The sequence below is a fragment of the Acanthopagrus latus genome, chromosome 1 (assembly GCF_904848185.1).
Source record: "Acanthopagrus latus isolate v.2019 chromosome 1, fAcaLat1.1, whole genome shotgun sequence".
Classification (NCBI taxonomy): Eukaryota; Metazoa; Chordata; class Actinopteri; order Spariformes; family Sparidae; genus Acanthopagrus; species Acanthopagrus latus.
This window is the reverse complement of record NC_051039.1, coordinates 13,523,468-13,543,377: the sequence shown is the minus strand read 5'-3', so window position 1 is coordinate 13,543,377 and position 19,910 is coordinate 13,523,468. Positions and strand designations below refer to the sequence as shown.

The window sequence follows — 19,910 nt, the reverse complement described above, 5'->3', positions numbered from 1 at the left end:
TGGAATGTGGTATTAGTTAGAAAAAATAAACGACTCTGCTAACAGGCAACCTTTCATCCTTTAGGCTAGCTCAGAATATGTACATTAAACTGAGACCATATGACTGTAGTTGAACAGTAGCCACTGTGGCACAAAACGCATTAATAGGACAGAGAATAATCACAAATCAAGTGTAACAGAGGCAGAAGTGGACAAGTGTCAATGACTCTGTAATATCAGTCAGCAGTAATAAAAGTGTGTCACATTAGCTAATATTAGCCACAATTAGCTGCAAACCCCTCATTATGTTGAATTGATCAAGGGCTTATTTAATCAATAGTGAGGTTTCATAATAGCCCATCTTATATATACATAACGTTATAAAAAATATTTCCTGACTATTTTCCCTGCTGTTACATATCCTTTGTCAGCTTTTCAAAAAGTGTCAGACAAATTTAAGCTCTTGGATAAAACTCCCAACCTGTACTTGCATGTTGCATCAGTTTTCAATATTGGGGGCTATGAGTGCAGCCAAAGAGTCCTCCAAACTAAATGACAAAATACATTGTTTCCTGTTTCCTGCCAACAAAAGAAAAAAAAACACAACTGAGCACTTTTTTTTGGCAGAAGAATATTCTTTGTTAGTGCCTTCTGCCAGAGTTTATTTTAGATTAAGGAGTACTTGTTTAAGATCAGGGAAAGCTTGTGCTTTCAGCACGAAAGATTGTTCGGGTTAAAGAGCGTTTTAAAGGAAAACGTCAGCTGTCAGTAGGAAACAAACGATAGTCTCCTGTGTCAGGCCACAGCTTTGTTGACCCATCCATCCATTCCAATCTGTTCCCTACGACATTATGTGGAACAACATCGCATTACTTCCACCTTTGCACCTGACTGACAGGAATCATAATCCATACTTGAGGTCCTTAAATGTAGAAATAGGTCATTTTTCGCCATTTTACTGATGTCATCCTTTTTTAGGAGGAATATTCTCTTGAAAAAAGACTGAGAACCAGTAGCAAGTGCTATTTAGATATAAAAGGGACAGATTCCAAAGACAATATATGTAATGTTTTGCTTTAAAAATGTCAGTCATTCACAAACCAGGAAGGTGCATCACATGGAGTCAAGTTCACTTTGTAAAATCCCTGTTGTAAACCTGGTTCATTTTACACATCGTCCCAACTTTTATGGAATTAGGGATGTAGGTCTCTGTGTGTTTTTAACAGAATATGATCAAAATTCTACATCAGTGTGCGACAGCCATGAAATGTACTGTTGATAAAGTGCCATTTATGAAGAGATTTGATTTCACAGTAATCTAGTCGTGAGGAACGTGATGAACTAAGAGACAACTCAGAAAAAGTTAAGCGTTGTCAAATCCGGAATGCAAACATGAACAAAAAGAACAGACCTAGACTTTAGGTGCAGTAGCTGCTCCACGATCACTGTGGGGGTCCTGAGTGTGAAGTGCTTGGAGTTTGTTGTATGTACTCCCACTAAGGCTCCCGCAGAGTAACATTGTAGGGCCATCTGAGCTTAGACGCACCAACGCTGCCACACAAAGGAGCTTCACAGCACCAAACTGTTGACTAGTTTTCCTGGCACTCGACTGTACTTTGAGTGGGCAGTTCTTCTTGGGAACAGTTTGAAGTAGCAGCATGTCCCTTTGTCATAACTTGTTACTTTAATACAGTGATATAAGGCGGATTAAAGGCTGACGTCGCTGAATGTAATGATACTTCAGGCATCCCTAATGAGCAAGTTATGTACTCGAAGCTCGCATTGCATAAATGCACGACATCGTATCGCAGTGTGTTATCAAATGTGATTACTCCTCGTCATGCGTTTAGTGCACATTATCGTGTACAACATATTTTATATCTGGCACACTGACAAAGCCTCACACACAGTTAATTGATATTGCCTGTTTTTCCACTCATAGAAACTGTTATGCCCTCAGAGATTCAACATTTACACACGCAGAAGGCAAGCATATCCATAAAAGATGTGTTTGCAGTGAACCGCTGGTGATCTGCCCAGTCGGCCTCTGCCTGTCGTGTCAGGATAAAGTGGGCTGTCCTCTCACGGTCATGCCAAGTGCACCCTCGTGCTCTGTGTTTCTATTCAGACAGACAAGAGAAAGCGTAATCCATTTTCTCCATAGGAGCTGACATGAGCACACTGAGGTTTACAGTCATGATCCCTCCAAGCCCCTTCTGTGAGCGGGTATCACACACATGACACAGGCATAATATCTCCCTCCCACTTTCCCAATCTCAGTGTAGACACTAATAAAATCAAGTCCAGGGCAGTCCCAGGGGCCTTTGTGCCTAGTGCTTCGGCTTGTGTGGTGCACCCCTTGTCACTTCTATTATACATAACGCATAAAGCTAAGTTATAAGGGCTAACATGCATAATGAGAAGGCAAGAAAAACACACAAGGGAAGGAGGGCCTGTACGTCGTGTCTCTTTCTATTAGAACATGCAGACACAAACTCTTCTTCTATAACACACTGCAGAGGATGCACAGAGAGACAAACACAAAGTCCACACCCCAACACACACACACACACACACACACACACACACACAAACATACACGCAAACACACACCCAACATCTCTTAACACAGTGATTGGATAACACTGTTGATAGGTCATCCATAAAATTGAACTCTGAGTGTCTGGGCAGTTTATTTCAAATGAAACAAATTAAAGTCATTTCAAGACGCCGCGCTCGGTGAAGAAACCCGGAAAGCGCTCTAATCCCTGCAGACGTAGCCGAGTCGCACAGTGTATTGGCACAGCACTCCCTCGGCCGGATTTGCCACTATGTTAAGCTCCCAAGGCCCGCTCCTTGTTGTTATCAGTAAAGTAGGGGAAGGGATTTGGGGATAAGTGAATTCTAGAGAGCAGGGGAGGAGGGAGAGGGGGTCCTCACCAAGTGCCTTCCTGCTCCCTTGACGTCCCAATTGGCTCGTGTGTTTACCCCTGCGCTGCAGCTTTCTTTTGTGTTCAGAACCCCTCTCTCGCTCACTCTTCCTCCCCGACGCACTCTCTCTTTTGTCACACCACTTTCAGAGTGAATTTGAATACAAACCAAATCCCTCACTCTCTCTCCCCAACCTCCCTTGATCCCTAATTTTAGAAAACTGAATTTTTCAATCCAAATTGTGGAGTTTCAAGGGACTTTTTGCTCCCTTTAGCTGTTTGGAGGAACGGTTCCTTTTGGTTTAGTGGAGCTCTTATGTGCAGACGACAATGGGAAAACATTTTGATTGAACAGAAATAGCCACACCTAGTGTTACTGTGATTCTCAGTTCACGTTATCTATCTATGACTCTTTATAAGGGCATTCAGCAAAACCATAACTGCACTTCTTCTCCTTCTGTATATGATTATGTGATATGAGTAACAAGGATGCTAATGAATGCACTTTGGTCCTGAGGTCAGAGAGAAATGCCCCACGGCACAGTGCACTCACCTGTGTCGCTATTGATTAGAAAGCAATTACAGTACAGCTATGACCACATTACCTTTTTTTTTGCTACATTAAACTTGAACATGTAAGTGAGGGAGCCACTGACTACCCAGGAGCACAAGCACTAATTTTAGTCATAATGGAAAAACCTTCTGTAGTCCTCAAGTTAATATGTATAAATATTAAAACTTTCTAATTTATAAATGTATAATTATTCAAACTGACTTGAATCTAAAAACAGGTCATAGCTGAAATGAAAAACATGAATAAAGCATCCTTAAAAATAAGACGCAGCTAATGTTGTGTTATACAAGACAAAATCAAATGAACAGGAAATAAAATTTCAGTCAGCCAACCATGTGGAAAGAAGTGTTATCTGAATGAAGAATTTGTGTTGCATTAACATTGGGCCTGTAAGCTCCGACCTTGTCACCCTCTACAAAGACAAACAGCACAATAGGAAGCGGGGAGGGACAACTGACTTTCCTCTGCATACTCAGGCACTGTTAACGCCTGGTATTAATGTGACTCCTGAGTGATCTGATCACAAATGAACATATCATTCTACACGTGGCATTACAGGAAGTCTCCACATGTATCACGAGGGGCCAATTTGATGGGGTGCTACATTCAAACAAACCCATGTAAATAGACAAAACACTGGCAATGTAGACAAAATGTTTTTTTATTCAAGGAAAGAACTTAATATGTGACATTTGGACCACATTTCAAAAAGCCAAAGTTTCTTTTAAAGAAAATGTTTTTAAGTAAATCTAAGACCATTGCAAGTGAAGACACAAGTTAATATATAACATTCAATGCCAAATTGACAGGAGGGCACAAATGATTACGAATTTGCAATAGCCATTTATCCAAGTTTCTCCTCATTCAACAACTCTCAAAATTGCACAATGTTTCAAGGAAGTCTGGATATATAATGCAGTTGGTATGTTAAATCATTTGTGATTGCAAACATCTCCTGCTAGCACTGGCAAGTAAGAGAGCTAAAACAAGCAATTTGTATTACAGTGAACCAAATGGATAAGTTTGATAGGTGCCTGCGCAGAGGACGCCAATTGAGTGTGCGGTCCTTCAGCATGGCCCAGGGCACATTTGCATACATACTGCTAAAAGAATGTGGCCATATGGGGCCACATCCAAATGTAGTCTGAGTGATCAGATCTCAGTGTGTCCAAAACATGTCTTGAATGTATTCACATCATCCGCTTGTAATCAGACCACACAAGACACATGATAATACCAGGTGTAAAAGGGGCCGCAGAGCATCCATTTGATGCTGGGGTGGATGGAGTCAGGCCTTTCGAAATGCTGTATGAACACCGGCAGTAGCTGTAGCAACTTTTGGGTGAGTGTTGTGGCAGCAGGCATGGCAGCAAGAGAGTGAGCAGAGCAGTGACAGCTTAAAGGTCCGGTAACTTTAAAATCTTCAACAACAGCATCCAAGGGTTTGTGTAAGAAACTGAGATGGGGAAGGTCTAATTTTTCTGTTGTGTCATGATCTGCTAACAAATGGCCAATAAAAAAGAGATTACTACATGTACATTTTTACAAATTGTTACATGGAGCCCCTTTTATTCCCACAATCAAACGAGTGCGATGGATACATGTTATTAAAAGAGTTACTGTAAGCAAATTCTTTTGACTGTACTTTGTTAGAGATTTTAAAAAGAGGAATACTGGTTCACATTTTGCTGTAAAAGCCATTAAGTCTTTAAGAATCTATACATGTAACCATGGAGGTATATGTGACTTGTGGATGGGCAGATTAAATACATGTTGGTGCAGGGGCCCAAGAGCCACCGCCTGCTGTGTGCGACCCATAATTCATAGTGACACATGCAAGCATACCTGCAAAGTGAGTCCCAATTTTCCCTGCTGGAATCAGTCACTGTGTTTTAAGTGGCTTATTCCTCATTGTGCAGTCTAAATACATATTAAGTTGGTATTTGTTTTAAATGTGAGCAGCGTTTTCACCACACACGCTGTTTAATGGGATTTGCTGCCCTGCTGTTGTTTGTGTGTCTTGGCACCAGCAGCAGAGGAAATCTACACTGGGCTTGAGGGGGCTGGTTTTGCTTGTTTGTTTATGCCGTTCGGGTTTTTTCTTTTTTTTTTTTTTCCCCGAGCTAACCGCTATCAAAGCTCTCCTCACACAGTGATCAGTAGGCCAAAGCTCATGGACACATCTGTTGGCCTCTGATGAGAAAAAGTTGTGCCTCCATGCTTCTCGATTTCTGTCTGTAATTTCAATTTTCGCTCTTTCACTAAAGCCCCCCTCCTGTCTTTGCTTATTTTCTCTCAAAAGAAATTCAGGAGGACAAGTCATCTATATTTTTTGTTTTCATTTTCCTCCCAACACGTCTACCAGGGGACGTAAGCAAAGTGACGCACTTTCTCACTGAGCTCACCCCGCACACCCCCCCACAATACGCCAGCTTGGCTGTGAGAGGGAGAGGGAAAAGGACAAGGGTGATTATTTCATTAAAAGAATAGTAATTCTTGGAGGACAGTCAATAATAGATGAGGTTAAAAAACAATGGTGACTTTTCTTTTTCACTGTACGCGTTGGCTCCCACTGCCTCTGAGTCAATCGAATCGACCTAATGGAAACCAGGTTACTCTTCTTTCCATCTCACCTCCTTGACATAATGTTGAACAAATGCATTATTCATTCTCTGGTCTAAGAAGCGAGGTAATTATACATTTATCTCCCAAATAATACTGGGTACTTACTGTGCCTGTGACCTTGCCACACGATTTATGCCATTTTGGACCTGCCCCCAAAGGCCGCAGAGGGGAGAAAAAAAAAATGAAAGCAAAAATGGATTTGCTCTTTATGGATATAAGATGTCAAGGGGTTTGTAAAGGTTCAGTCATTAAACGTGAAGTTTAGAACTTTATTTTGAAGCATTTCAGAGGGGAAGGGGTAGTCAGACTGCAAACTTAATGCTCAAGTTTTGTAGGGCGGATTAAAAGGAGACGAAAATGGTGCTACAGCTCTCCCCTTTATATTCTTTCCTTTATTCTCTTCCTCCAAAATTAATCCCTGTTCTTATTCGTCCCTTTGCTCATTTGCCTATCGTTCTCTACTCCCCAACCTTATCTACTTCCTTTACCTAAATTCCTCTCCTCTGGCATTTCCCTCATTCTGAGGCATATTCCCAATTAATTCTGCTCAAATTTACTCCCTAGCAACCACCCCCCCTGCCATTTTTCTAATGCTTTTGTTTTCCACCGCACTTCTCCTGTTGCCTGCAGGCCATCATGGCACAGCTTCCTCAGGAGGAAAAGGCCAAGATTGCTGAGCAGGTCGAGAGCTTCAGACAGGAGAAGTGCAAGCTGGATGCAGAGGTGGCCAAGTGGGATGACAACGGCAATGACATCATTGTGCTGGCCAAGCAAATGTGTATGATCATGATGGAGATGACAGACTTCACCAGGTAAAAAAGCAACAAAATGTGATTTTGTTTTGGTTGAATTTTTTATTTTATTTATTTTTTTTTTTTGGGCACTTCAAAGCAGAAATAAGCTGTTAACAGGACACTGGTGTATTGTCACACTTTCAAGTTCGCATGGCTACTTTGTCAGCAAACAGTTAACTTATTTACACGTGTAGCAGGTACAAATTCCAGAGGGACACGAGTGGCTTCTTAGCTGCCAGATGTTCACCAGCTTGTTGCTAACTTTGTCTTTCTGCCATTAAGTGCTGAGCTGTTAGCATCGAGTGGGTATCAGGGTTTTTTCACTGTAAACAACTGCCTAGTGTGTGAAAACAGATTGATGAAAGCATGAGAAAAGATCAAAACAGAAAAATACAGTATATAACCAATTCCAAGAGATAGTAATTCACTGTGCGTCATCACATCAAGCAGTTATTTCTATTAGCAGAAGGTAGAAAAGTGATAAGTGGGATTTCTGAGAGACAAATTTACTCTGCAACTGATGTCAAAGTGACCAAGATAACATTTGTTTTGATCATACTGCATACCCAGTATTGTACGATTCAAAGATACACTGTAAAAGATAATCTGTTTGCATTAAGAGTCTTGTCACTTATGTTTATTAAAAGCCAGCAGCTTTCCTCTCAATCTCCCCCATCTGGGCTCAACATATCAGGGAAAGGGCCTAACTGATGGCAGTCTGTCTCTTGTATGGGGTTTTGATGCACTCCACAATTTTAGGGCTTGTTACAAACCAAAAATAAATAAAAAATAAATAAAAATCAGAGCCATGAGTGATTAGTCATGAGCTGTGGTGCTGTGACTGCGCCATTATAACTTGGCATTGACCCCAGTAACTCTGAGTTACTCTGAAAACAAACTGAGCGGAAATTTCAACTTATCACTGACTAAAAAATGAGACATCGCACATTAACTTTTAGAATGTTGGCAAATCAAGAAAACAGCACAGATCACAGGCTCAGATGTTGGCCATTATTTCCCTCTCCTGTTTTATTTCCTGCTGTTTTGCTGTCCAAAAATTCTCTATTGTTTCAGTTCTACAATCCATCAATAGGGCCAATGTTATACTCTTTTTGTTTCCATTAGGAAATAATTTGATATTATTGTTTGATAGAAATATTCCTGTGATATTCCTCTTGCCAGTCACAGCAAATTAGCTGCTTCACAAGCCTGTGTGACACGGGGGTGGGCTCGGGCTTCAATTGCAAACTGCTTGCCCTCTGTCTCTGCAACTCCACCCACATTGAGTTTCTCCTTCTTTCTCACTCCTTGGATTTTCCCAGAGGCAAAGGCCCCCTGAAGAACTCCTCAGATGTGATCAATGCAGCTAAGAAGATTGCAGAGGCTGGTTCCAGGATGGACAAATTGGCCCGTGCTGTTGCAGATCAGGTGACTTTGCATGTGTCTGTCACTGTCGTTTTTCCACCTTTGCACTTCTCTGAAACTGTCTCTGAGTGGATCATTTTAGCTGGCGGCAGAGTAAATTTTGAGTTAGAGTAAGTGGGCGTGGCCATTGGAAATCTTTAATGTGGGCATCGACGAGTCCAGCTGGAGCGGCGGGCGGTGTTGCCGCATGACTTTGTCTCCCAACAGGGCCAACACTGAGAGAGCAAGACAGCAGAACCAAGTTGTGTCTCTAATATAATTAGTTCCCAACCGAGGTGTTGCATTCATTATCAGATGAGTACCACTCCAAAACCAGCTGACAGACCATTTTCAATATCTAATCAATCAGTGCTGTGTCTGGAGAGGATGAGAGTGAAAAGAAATACGTAGGTGTGTATGCTGTGTGCGTGTGTGACACAGCAAACAAAGTGGGAGGTATTTCAGAATGCAGCACTCCAGGTAATGCATAATGTTCTTCATCATTTCATCTGTCTCTAATAAGCAGTGAGAATACACTTCGGCACAATACTCACTGATTTATTAAGGCAGCCTGTTGTCACTGTAATTATAACTGCTAGCAAACCCTTGGAACAATTATTGCTGGTTTCAGTATCACATGCTGGGCCTTGCTCAAATCAAAATTTACAATCACACAAATCAAAATCTGCTTTCTGAAGTCCGGCAACTCACATGAGGCCTGCACACAACAATGGAAATGACTGTGGATGTCTATACAATATTGATAACCAGAAATTAATCACATCTTGGCTAAATGGTACATAGTCTGAGGGGATCGTGTGTGTGTGTGTGTGTGTGTGTGTGTGTGTGTGTGTGTGTGTGTGTGTGTGTGTGTGTGTGTGTGTGTGTGTGTGTGTGTGTGTCTGTCTGTCTGCAGCTAATCTCACACACTATTGGCCCTATTAACCTTATATTTTAATGCTCATTTGGTTGTATGTTGCTGTCAAGAACCTCCTGTGGCTGTGGTGGTTTACAATTTTTGAAAAGCCTAGTTTATTGACTGCTCTGTCTTCTCACACCTCTTAACCGCAAGTGATCAACAAATGCTTCAGCTGGCCCCCAGTGATGCACAGATCACTCTGACATTAGGCATAAATCATCCAACCCACCCAAACAAATGATTTTCCCAGATGAAGACCTGCACCCACATGGAAATTTCACAGCACCTCTACTGGTGTCTGTAGGCTATGTTGCCTTTTATATACATAGGTAATGATTACAGAGAATGCTGCTTTACTCCATGCAATTTCACTGTATGAACTTGCACTTTGAGTGTGACCTTTTAGATGTGTAGAAGCACACAGAACATTTATAACCATAAAATCCTGCACTTATCCTAGCTGCTGGGGGAACGCCTCAAGTTATCTGACTAATATGTTGCTGATAAACAACATATTACTTCACGCACCAACATCCCATCCACTATAATCAGAATGTTAATCTTTATGACCTGGCCCTGTCCATCAGCAGATTGCAATCTGCCCATCAATATGTTATACTTTAAACCAAATGTAAACAAAACGCTGACATGTACCACCTTATGAAGTTAATACAGCAATATATGTCAGCAGACAATGACTTAATCACATATCTAGTTCAGTACTCGCAATGGTTTATGATCATCAGCCTGTGACTCCCTTCACATTTCTTGTAATCAACTGATCTATTGTTATTATAAAATAAGACCATGGAAATATTACACATCTGTTTCTAAATCTTTGAAATACACAATTATTATTGTTGGGATACATGGTCTGCCAAGCTTTTCACCAAGCTAAAAATGTTTTTTTTTTTAATTTTAGAAGACAAATTAAGTATTTATTCCTCGGCCCATGACCTAACATTCTACAGATTTGAATTAAAAGGTTAACTGATGTCCTGCTAACTCAAATATAGGAAAAACTAAAACATATCCTACTTCTAATAACTCTCTCAACCCAGCAGGGGAAAAAAAAAACCTTCATCACTTTGTCCTGTGAAGGCATTTTAAACGTATTAAAATCATTTCACATTCATTCATGAGGCAAGATCCTATCCAGGGTAATTTATGTTCATAATCAAAGGAACATGCAGAAGTTTGATTAAATGTTGCTCAGGGTGCAGTATACCAATATTTAAATATGATTTCAGAACCTACTAGCACAGCTGACTGTCAGTTTGAGAGGCCGTCGTGTATGCTAAGCTTCCAGCTGACCAGAAGGCATCTTTAGTCAAAGCTGGTACCGTTCTCATGTCACACTGTCCTGCTCTCCACAGCGCATTGCAGCCATGACCGCACAACTCATTCTGTTATGCAGTAATTACCACAAACACAGAGAGCTAAAAAAAGCAAGAGTTTCAATCTGTATGAGCGTGTTTGCATGTGTGAGACAACATTTGTTCCAGAAAGCAGGTCTCTGTCTGCGGCACGGCTTGTGTCTGTTGTTCAGAGCAGAACATGTGACGGGGAGGACAAAGCAAGCGTGAACTCATGTTCTTATGTATTTAATTTCTTAGCTTGTAGGCTGCTGAGTGATGATCAGTGTTCAACAGGGTTTTGGTGGGAGTGAATGTGTCACATGGCAAATCACTGGCAAAGCCTGTGTCTGAATCAACAGTTGCTGTAATGAAAAGAGCAGGTGGCTTGCCATTTTTAATTCTCACTTAAATGGTTCCTAGACCAGTGTTTACTGAATATTCAAAGCCTTCTGTTACTCTTCCACAGACATCAGAGCTATGTCAGGAAATAAAGAGGGGCTTGAGGACCTTTTCATATCCAACATGAATTTGTTAAAAGTGTTTTCATGTGAGGATCTTGCAGTATCTGTCCGCCATTCAGCAAATGCAGAGTTATTTAAAGTTAAAAAGTTCACTTTTATCAAGCAGCTTAATGGAAATAAAGAACAAACAACATGACTTGAACAATTATTTGTCTACATTCCCGTCAAAGAGAACAAGTATTTCGCATTCACACATTAGGTAACCTGTGCTTGTCAAGAACACTGCAGATTGACTCTAAGAATAAGGGCTGCTCCACTGCTTTTAGACAGGTCCCTTAAGTAGCAAACCTTGTCGCTGTGACTGTACATCAGCCCTATTGATGAACACGTGTGAGCAGAATTCAATTCTGCGTGGAAGGCTGGGAGGACGGCGAGCTCTTTCATAGTCATTTAAGCACAGCACTTGACGTAGAAAAACCCCTCGAGGCACCTCAGACCATTTCACTCCAGCAATGCCTTTTTTCTACTCTATTTCTCCCACTCCATTTTCCCTATGCTGCTTTATTCTTTAAGTATGCCTCCCACAAACACCTAAACAATGGATATCAAATGTACAATATTAGGGGCATTTATTCTGAGACACGATAGAGTTATTTATGTTGTTATATACATGTAACAGTATGCATCACTCTGCCTAAGACGGATTGCAGAGTAATACTGCGGCACAAATTGCCTTAATGTCGACCTGTTTTGGTGGCCCAGACATTTAGTTGTTTTAAGTTGAGTGGTGTTATAAAAAGTTGCTCAAACACTGCAATTCTTGGAGGCTATTTTAATACACAGATTATAACTGCTTCTCTGCAGTAGTGAGCATTTACCGCAGCAGGACTGTATGAGATTGACTCTGAATAAACTACAGTTCAACCTGCCCCCAACATTTAGTTTTTTGTAGTTTTTGGACAAAAATTTAAGTCTTTGGTGGATTAAATTGCATAAGGTTGAGGCTATATAGACAGTGCCTGTTAGTAGAATAAATGTATTTCTGTGTTTGTTCTTTTCATGGGAACTGTTGCCAGCCTTACCCCTTGATTGTGTTAAATGTTTTTTCCTGGTTTATTTCCATGTCCAAACCTTCAGAAACCATTTTCTTTTCCTGAACTTTCAGTCTGAGTATTGTTTTAGAACATAAATACCGTAAAGATGTCAAGTTGATGTTTATAAATGTTGCTAAACACATGCAAGTTTGAGGCTAAGTATTCAGATTTCCAGGTTTCACTGTAGTTATCACAGCGGAAAGCTCTGTCGCACTGTGTGTAGAACAATAAGAGCAGAACTCCTATTGCCTCTGCTGACAGCAGTGAAACCAAGTGTGACTGATGTGTAATTCAAAGTCTTCTCTGTAAAAACAGAAACTACAGTTTACCAGGAGCTGGCTAAGGAGGAGTGAGTACCAACTGTCTTCAAAAGTGAATGCTATTGCTGAGCGAAAACCTCAGGCTTTTTGGGAAATTAGAAAACAGCATTGTCTGTGCTTGACCAAAATCAATATTTAGTTTAGAAAGGTTTGTACTTAGTTGCTTTGTAATTACCACAGACGAGGAGGTTATAGTTTCACTCCGTTTGTGTGTTGGTTAGATTGTCAGCAGGATTACACAAAAAACAACTGAACAAATTTCCATGAAACTTGATTGAAGGATGGGTCTTGGCTCAAAGTAGACACCATTAACTTTTGGTTTACTTTGTTTCGAATCAGGATTTTTTTTTCTGTTACTTTGTTTAATATTGTGAGACAGGGCATGATGACCCTGATGAAAAAGATTTAACAATTTTGGCAGCTGGTGTCTATGAGTGAGGACTGTTGGGCCTTAGTGGAGGTGTGCGGTCCACTGACTGCCGCTCTAGTTTCTTATAATATGTCAGTCTCTCGTCCCCGTCATGCTCGTGGATGCAAAAATCATGAGCAACCATGTAATCTCTTAAATGAAAGGTTATAAAAGTCTGACCCATGTTAATAGGACATTCACTATCACTCGATTGCTTTGATACTGATTTTTTTTTTTTTTTTTTGTCATGATGGTCAGGCAGGGAGCATGTTAATATCCAAGTGGATTTATCAGACCTTAAATCAGTGGTACTACATGTTGGATATAATGATATCCTCTGGAAGTGTAAGTCAGACAGGATCTAAAAATATGTGCGTATCTCTGACGTAAATCCACCTTAATTACCTCCTTGAGTGGTGTGCGACAGCGTGACTGCTGCAGCTCCAATTTCTGACCATGTTGGTGAGCAGCCCAATCATCAGGCAAAACAACACATAACTGACTTCCCATTGTTAATAGAACACCAGCATGCACTCATCTGTTTCACCTCACAGTATCTTAGCTCCACATCCCTGTCACAGCTAAAATTAAAATCATATGTTGTTTCATCCGATACCAATATCTGTCATTAGAATGTTAGCATGTATAACAAATAGGACTCCTGCTAACTGAATATAATGGAGCTGATATTTCAGTATTATGCAAATGCTGTGAGATATTAGAAATATTGGATACTTTCAGCTGTTAAGGCCTCCTCAAATCCTTTACATGAATTCTTATGACAAAAAAAAACAGCACTTCAACATTTGTTCGCACAGCCAAGCATCCACATTTTCACTAAACTTTGACACCTACTGTATTATGACACTTCATACTAATGCTTCAGAAAAAAACATCAAACGGAGAGAAAATCCACTTTTCATGCTCACACCGACTGTATATTGCAACATGACGGGTTTCAGCTTTCAATGTGACACTAATGTGGCGGATCAGAGATTCCAATAGATTAATTTTCAAAGAGAACAGAATGTTTGAAAGATTTACACAAATGGGAATACAAGGTCAGGTTTTTTTTTATGTGCAAAAAAGCCAGATGAAAGACGGGAAGACAGCGGGCACATTAGAAAGTCACTTGAATATTATCAGTGGTTTCAGTGTGTACTAGAACACAGTAGTGCTCAGTCTCAGTGAGAGACTGGATGAGCAGATGGAACGATTACCGACTTTCTTGAAGTAACTTAACAGGTGACAGCTTACGCAGTGCGAGACATGCACTCTTTGAAGAATGGCATCTTCATGTCATCCTTCTCTGTCTCAAACACCTTAATATTATACTATTTGAGATGTAGAAATCAGACTTATAATAGAAGAAATACGAGTAGCATAAAAGAGTGCCATGATTACAGGTTCAATATCGGACATTTACCGCCACTCGATATCACACTAGAGCAGCAACTTCTCAGACCTAATCAAATGTGTGTTGTTTACTTAATAAAGCAGCAGGCTGTAGCCAAATCAGTGTTCTGGAGGACTGCATGGACCACACCACAGACCACTCACTAACTGGTCCAGACCACATGAACTATGCCAATGGATCACTCACCATGACAGGTCCATCATGAAAAAAGACAATTGAATTAGAATTCAATGGTGAGGTAATTGTTATTGGTTCCATATCTTAACATAGCAACTAGTTGTTTGTTGCTGTATTAATGTTCCGATTAGAATAATTTCTAACCTTTAAAGTGCTGTAGTTTAAACTAAAATAACAGGCTAAAAATGAATACTGTTTTACACTCTGCATAATTTAGTGAAAGGTCAGTCGCAGCCTGCTTATAAATGCTGCATCAGTGCGAGGTGTGAGTTGTGTTTTGACAGACTGCCACCCTCTGATAGTGTGTTGCCCTCATTTCCGCACGGGGGTTCACATCACCTTCCTGAATTACCCATGGGGAGCACGTTTGGTTCATTTTGAGCCCAATTATTCAACAAAAAAGCACTATAAGAGACTTCTCACCTGTTTCTCCGGACTGAACAAAAAAAAAAAACTATTCCTGAAATGCAGTTAGAGGCACTGATGCCGGGAGGAGTTTCAAAAAGGGCCAAGTAAAGTCAAGCAGTGAGCCGTACAGTTTCCTCACCCCTCTGTAGTAAATGCAGTTTTTCAGTATGATGGACAGAGATGGAGATAGAGAGAGCTTCAGTGGGCTTGGCAAAGTAATGGGCCATACAGTTTATTTACATCAACAGGGAATCTGTGAAAGAAATGGGCTATTAGTCAACTGTACAATAGGGAACAATCGTGTCATGCCTGCATCAAACTTGCCTGGGGCAGCAGTGTGTGTGTGTGTGTGTGTGCACTGTGAAGTGCAGTTAGCGGTCATACTAGCCAGGACTGGCGGTGCAGTGATAATGCCCGAGGAGAAGCTTCCCTCTGCCTCACTGGCTGCTCTATGAGCTATCAGCTTTAGCCCAGTCAGCGGCCCTCACTGAGAGGAAGCTTGATGCTGGTGGCAGCTTTGGTGTTTGTTCAAAGTCTCTGCTCTGATAGTGGCCATAACTAAAACATGTAAAATCACACCTTGAGTTGCTTTTTCCAATTGTATTTGCAGGCTGAAGAACACAATATTTATTTGATTTTTGGAACGACTGTGCCATTTGTAACAATCAGTTAAGGGCACTTGTGGCCAATCAATACTGTTTGTCTTCCCAGAGAGACAAGGGGGAAGATGGGTGGCTAGGGAAAGCTGCATGTCCTGCAGGGGATATATTCATATCACAGCTTGATGTTAAACTTTACCACCTCCCCCTTCTACTCCGAGCCCACGAGACAAGGAAATGAGCTGTGCATGTCCCCACACCGCACTGCTGAATGTCCTAGTTAGGACTGTTTAATATTAATGACGAGAGGAAAGGTGTTGGTACAAAATGATGCTCACAGTGTTTAAGCAGCTGATGCGGTGTTCTTAACCCACTGGGAGTTTAGTGGGCCATAGCTGACACCTGGAAAGCTTCCAGATGGAATAATAAAGGGGAAAACTGTGTGATAGCAGGAGACCTCAAGAGGCCGTCTTCGTATTCCCCTTTGGTCCATTTGCTGCTCTGAATGATTGGTTTCTTCACTGTTGAGGTAGCATAAAGGCCAGCAGGACCAGGACAGATCTCCTGGTTCAAAACAAAACTGAGAAAGAAGACAAGCAGAGGAGGGATGCACATGAAGCTCACTGTGGAAGCAAGTCATTATGTGTTTCAAAGTATCATGTCCATTCATTGTTGATTGATCTGTTTTCTTCTCAGGCGACAAGCTGTGACAAACTTGTTTTATGTGAAATGAATCGGTTTGAAACCCTGCAGTGTAACTCAACGTGCCTTTGAAACTCAAACTTGCAAAAAAAAAAAAAAAAACGACCACTGGAAAAAAAAAGACAAACAAGTTGAACAACATCTCCAAGAGTCGGTGCACAGAAATGCAATTAGCAACCCAAAATGTTGGAACCCAACTGTTTCTGTGAGGATTGTTGTTCTTTGCTTTCTGCTTTAAACAGCTTCAACATCAGTCACCATGATTCTGATAACAATCCAATTTAGTGGAGAATCTACATCGCAAACCTATTTGAGGAAGCACACACACACTTTACGACAAGATGGTCCTTTTGTGATAAGCAGCTTTAGATTTGTAAAATAGTTACAGAAGGAGGGCCAATAACCTTTTTTCTTTTGGCTCAGTGGCAAATCCAGTGCTTTGATGGCTTTAATTTTTTCTCATGTTATCATCATATATACTTTCCAGTCAGCTAACCTACTTCTGGCTCTTTGTGTATCTCAGTTTTAATCAAAAACAAAATGCCTGTTTTCAACCCAATTGTGATATTATTGCTCCAAAATCCCTCTCACATTGGTTAGTTAGTGCACTATAACCCGTGTGATATAGTCCGAGCATCTTTAAGTTGCAGAAATTACATTCACACCTCAACCAAAAAAAAAGGTAGGACAGCGTGTAAAACGTACAAAGTAAAAACAGATTGCGGTCATTTACAAACTGCTTACTTGCAGCAAAAGTCAGAATAAGCGCATGTTTACAAAGAAATCAATGGATTTTATGAGGTAAAACATTAAATGAATTGTCTTTGCACTGCTGTACTAACCCCAAAACGGATAAATTATCATTCTGTCTTATTTATGTATTTTATATCAACCCAAGTTTTTATCTCTTCCAAACAGGTTGTTTTCATAATTGTCACACAACTAATTAAACCGAAGCCTTTAAATTAAAGGCCTATTAAACATCAGGGTGATCATGATCATAGATGACTGTCTAGTTTTTTGGGTGCTCTAACAGTGTGTTTCCTTGTCCTTCTTTTTTCAATTCAGTGCCCTGATTCAGCATGCAAGCAGGATCTGCTGGCCTACCTGCAGAGAATTGCCCTGTACTGTCATCAGCTCAACATTTGCAGCAAGGTGAAAGCTGAAGTTCAGAATCTGGGCGGAGAACTCATCGTGTCTGGGGTGAGTCTCACCACACAGAGCAGAACATGGCTGCAGCCCTCGGGCTTGAATCATGTCACTTAGAGACAATTTTTTTTTATCCTTTTGCGCTACGGGAGGGCAAACCGTTCAGTTGAAGATCACGATGAAGCTTGGAAGAGCGGCATGAAGGGTCATGCAGATTAAGGCTGATGCAATTATTTCAGACTGATTACCATCTACTAATAGCAGAAAGACGCAGCACTGACTTTTCTTTTCATGTGTAGTTTTCATGCCTTTTCATGCCCCATTATCACTGCTCAAACTCTTCAGATTATCCCATATTGCTTGCATATGACATTTAAATGTTACTAATACATTTGTGGTATATTCTCTCTGTCTCTCTCTCTCTCTCTCTCTCTCTCTCTATATATATATATATATATATACACACACACACACACTCACACACACACACACACAACAGTTATTCAGTGCGGTCGTAGGTGTGAAATGTTTTTGAAGTGGACTATAGACTAGTGGAATGGGAATTCATTCTAAATTGCTTCTATATTCAAATGCACAAAAAAGCACTGCATTGAATTTAGATTTTCTATCAGGGGAGAAAAAGGTCAAATTGGTGCTCTCCTACTGTTCTGTTTGCAAAGAACTTCCTCATGAATTGTCTTGGTACGATTTGTTCCTCTAATTAAAGACGAACGTGACTTTAATCTTTTTGCTTATGGTTTTTCCCTCGCATTTTGTGTTGATACAGTTCTTCACAATTTCTCAGGACTCTATTATCGTTCGTCTCGCATGAGCTATGCAAAGGCCTGCTGAGATTTTAACCTTTTCATGGTGGCCAGCTGGAGTCCACACTCATTAAATCTAAGCAGTTGACTCGTCTCAGTGTGAGGTAGGAGGAGGCCCACTGGCCGCCGACCCTTAAATGTCAGCCAAACAAAACAGACGGAGACAGAGGTACACCTGACCCCTGCCTCTGCTAATTAAGAACTGCTAAAAGAAGACATCATATAGCGAGAGCTGTGTTTTCAGCCCGCTTTAATTGCCAGTTGCAGCAGAGACCTCCTGGGTACTGTACGTAGCTAATATGTTCTGTTATCCGTGTTGAGTGCTTGCTTTTACAGACACTTTGAATCGTTTGAGTTGACCTTTTGTGTTTCCCTCTCTCTTTCCCCTCCAACTCTCCTTGCCCTCCTGTAGTTGGATAGCGCCACCTCCCTGATCCAAGCGGCCAAGAACCTAATGAACGCAGTGGTTCTGACTGTAAAGGCATCTTACGTAGCGTCCACCAAGTACCAGAAGGTGTACGGGACAGCGGCCGTTAACTCACCCGTGGTGTCTTGGCGCATGAAGGCCCCCGAGAAGAAGCCTCTGGTAAAAAGGGAGAAGCCTGAGGAGTGCCAGACACGCGTGCGACGAGGCTCCCAGAAGAAACACATCTCCCCCGTCCAGGCCCTCAGCGAATTCAAGGCCATGGACTCATTCTAAGAAAAACAGCAAAAGTCATGCTCACCCAAGAAAAAATGACAAAACATGATGGTGACAAGTTGAAGAAAAAGTCCCTTTTTACATTGTGTTAACCCACCTCTGTTTGCCCTGTGTGTGCGTGGTGACACCTCAGGAGGGACTACAGTACATGTTAAACTGCCACAGTAACGGCTCCTGTGAACACCGCGGGCCTCGCGGCTCGCAGGGCGGCTGCGCACACCCAACACTATTTATCGATCCTATTGTAGCTTAATATGTGAGAGCCGAAATGTGACACACACGAGTACTTTTGAAAATATGGGAGTATTAAAAAAAAAAAAAGAAAAAAAGAAAAACATATCAGAGGAGGAAGAGAGTGGCATTCAAAAAAAAAATTGTGGCAGTTGATATCCTGCTTGTAAACACATTTAAACTGTCTGAATGGAAATCCTGAATGGTTCACTAGAGGAGTTATTCTATAGGGAATATATCAATGTTGGTATGCTCCCTCTTGATATTTTTCTTTCAATTTGAATGTAATCTGTAGTGCTAGGAATAACTTATGTTTAAGATACCTGGAAGTGTCAGCATCCAAGTAGTTTCCTTGTTCCTGATAATTATAATAATAATAATCCATAGTGTTTTTTTTCCAAAGCACACTTATGGTCTATTGTATTGCCTTTTTAAATCCCATTTATTTAATGATTACATCACTAACTATGATGACCTTGATTGGAAGTTGTGTAGAGTATAAATATAGACTGAGAGGTTTGACTAGTTGTGGTTTGCTCAGAGAATAGAAATCCCTGCATACAGTACCTTTATATTCACCCCTTCTCTAATAAATCCCTCAACTTGATGTTCAAAGTTTCACGTGTCTTTGCTATTGTTCTGGTCTCAGCACTCTGCAGCAGCTACGGCATCAGTGTGGGAGTGAGCATTACAGTAATGATGCCTTTTATTAATTTGAAGGATCTGACATAATCATTAGAGATTGCAACGCAAGACCTGTAGATAAAAAGACTCGGGAGAATAAAATCTATTAGTACTAAAAGCTTACAAGAATAGGTGTATTGATTCGGGATCAC

General features: G+C 40.9%; 1 protein-coding gene across 1 annotated transcript in view; it reads left to right on the top strand.

The window, feature by feature from the left end:
• Positions 1-19,681, top strand: part of ctnna2 (catenin (cadherin-associated protein), alpha 2) — a 309,428-nt gene extending 289,747 nt beyond the window's left edge. Inside the window, exons 15-18 of the mRNA XM_037101210.1 lie at positions 6,739-6,920; positions 8,225-8,330; positions 17,239-17,373; positions 18,556-19,681. Of these exons, the coding sequence (XP_036957105.1) occupies positions 6,739-6,920; positions 8,225-8,330; positions 17,239-17,373; positions 18,556-18,843 (711 nt within the window). The 3' untranslated portion in view covers positions 18,844-19,681. The remainder of the gene's footprint in view (positions 1-6,738; positions 6,921-8,224; positions 8,331-17,238; positions 17,374-18,555) is intronic.
• The last annotated feature ends 229 nt before the right edge of the window (positions 19,682-19,910 follow it).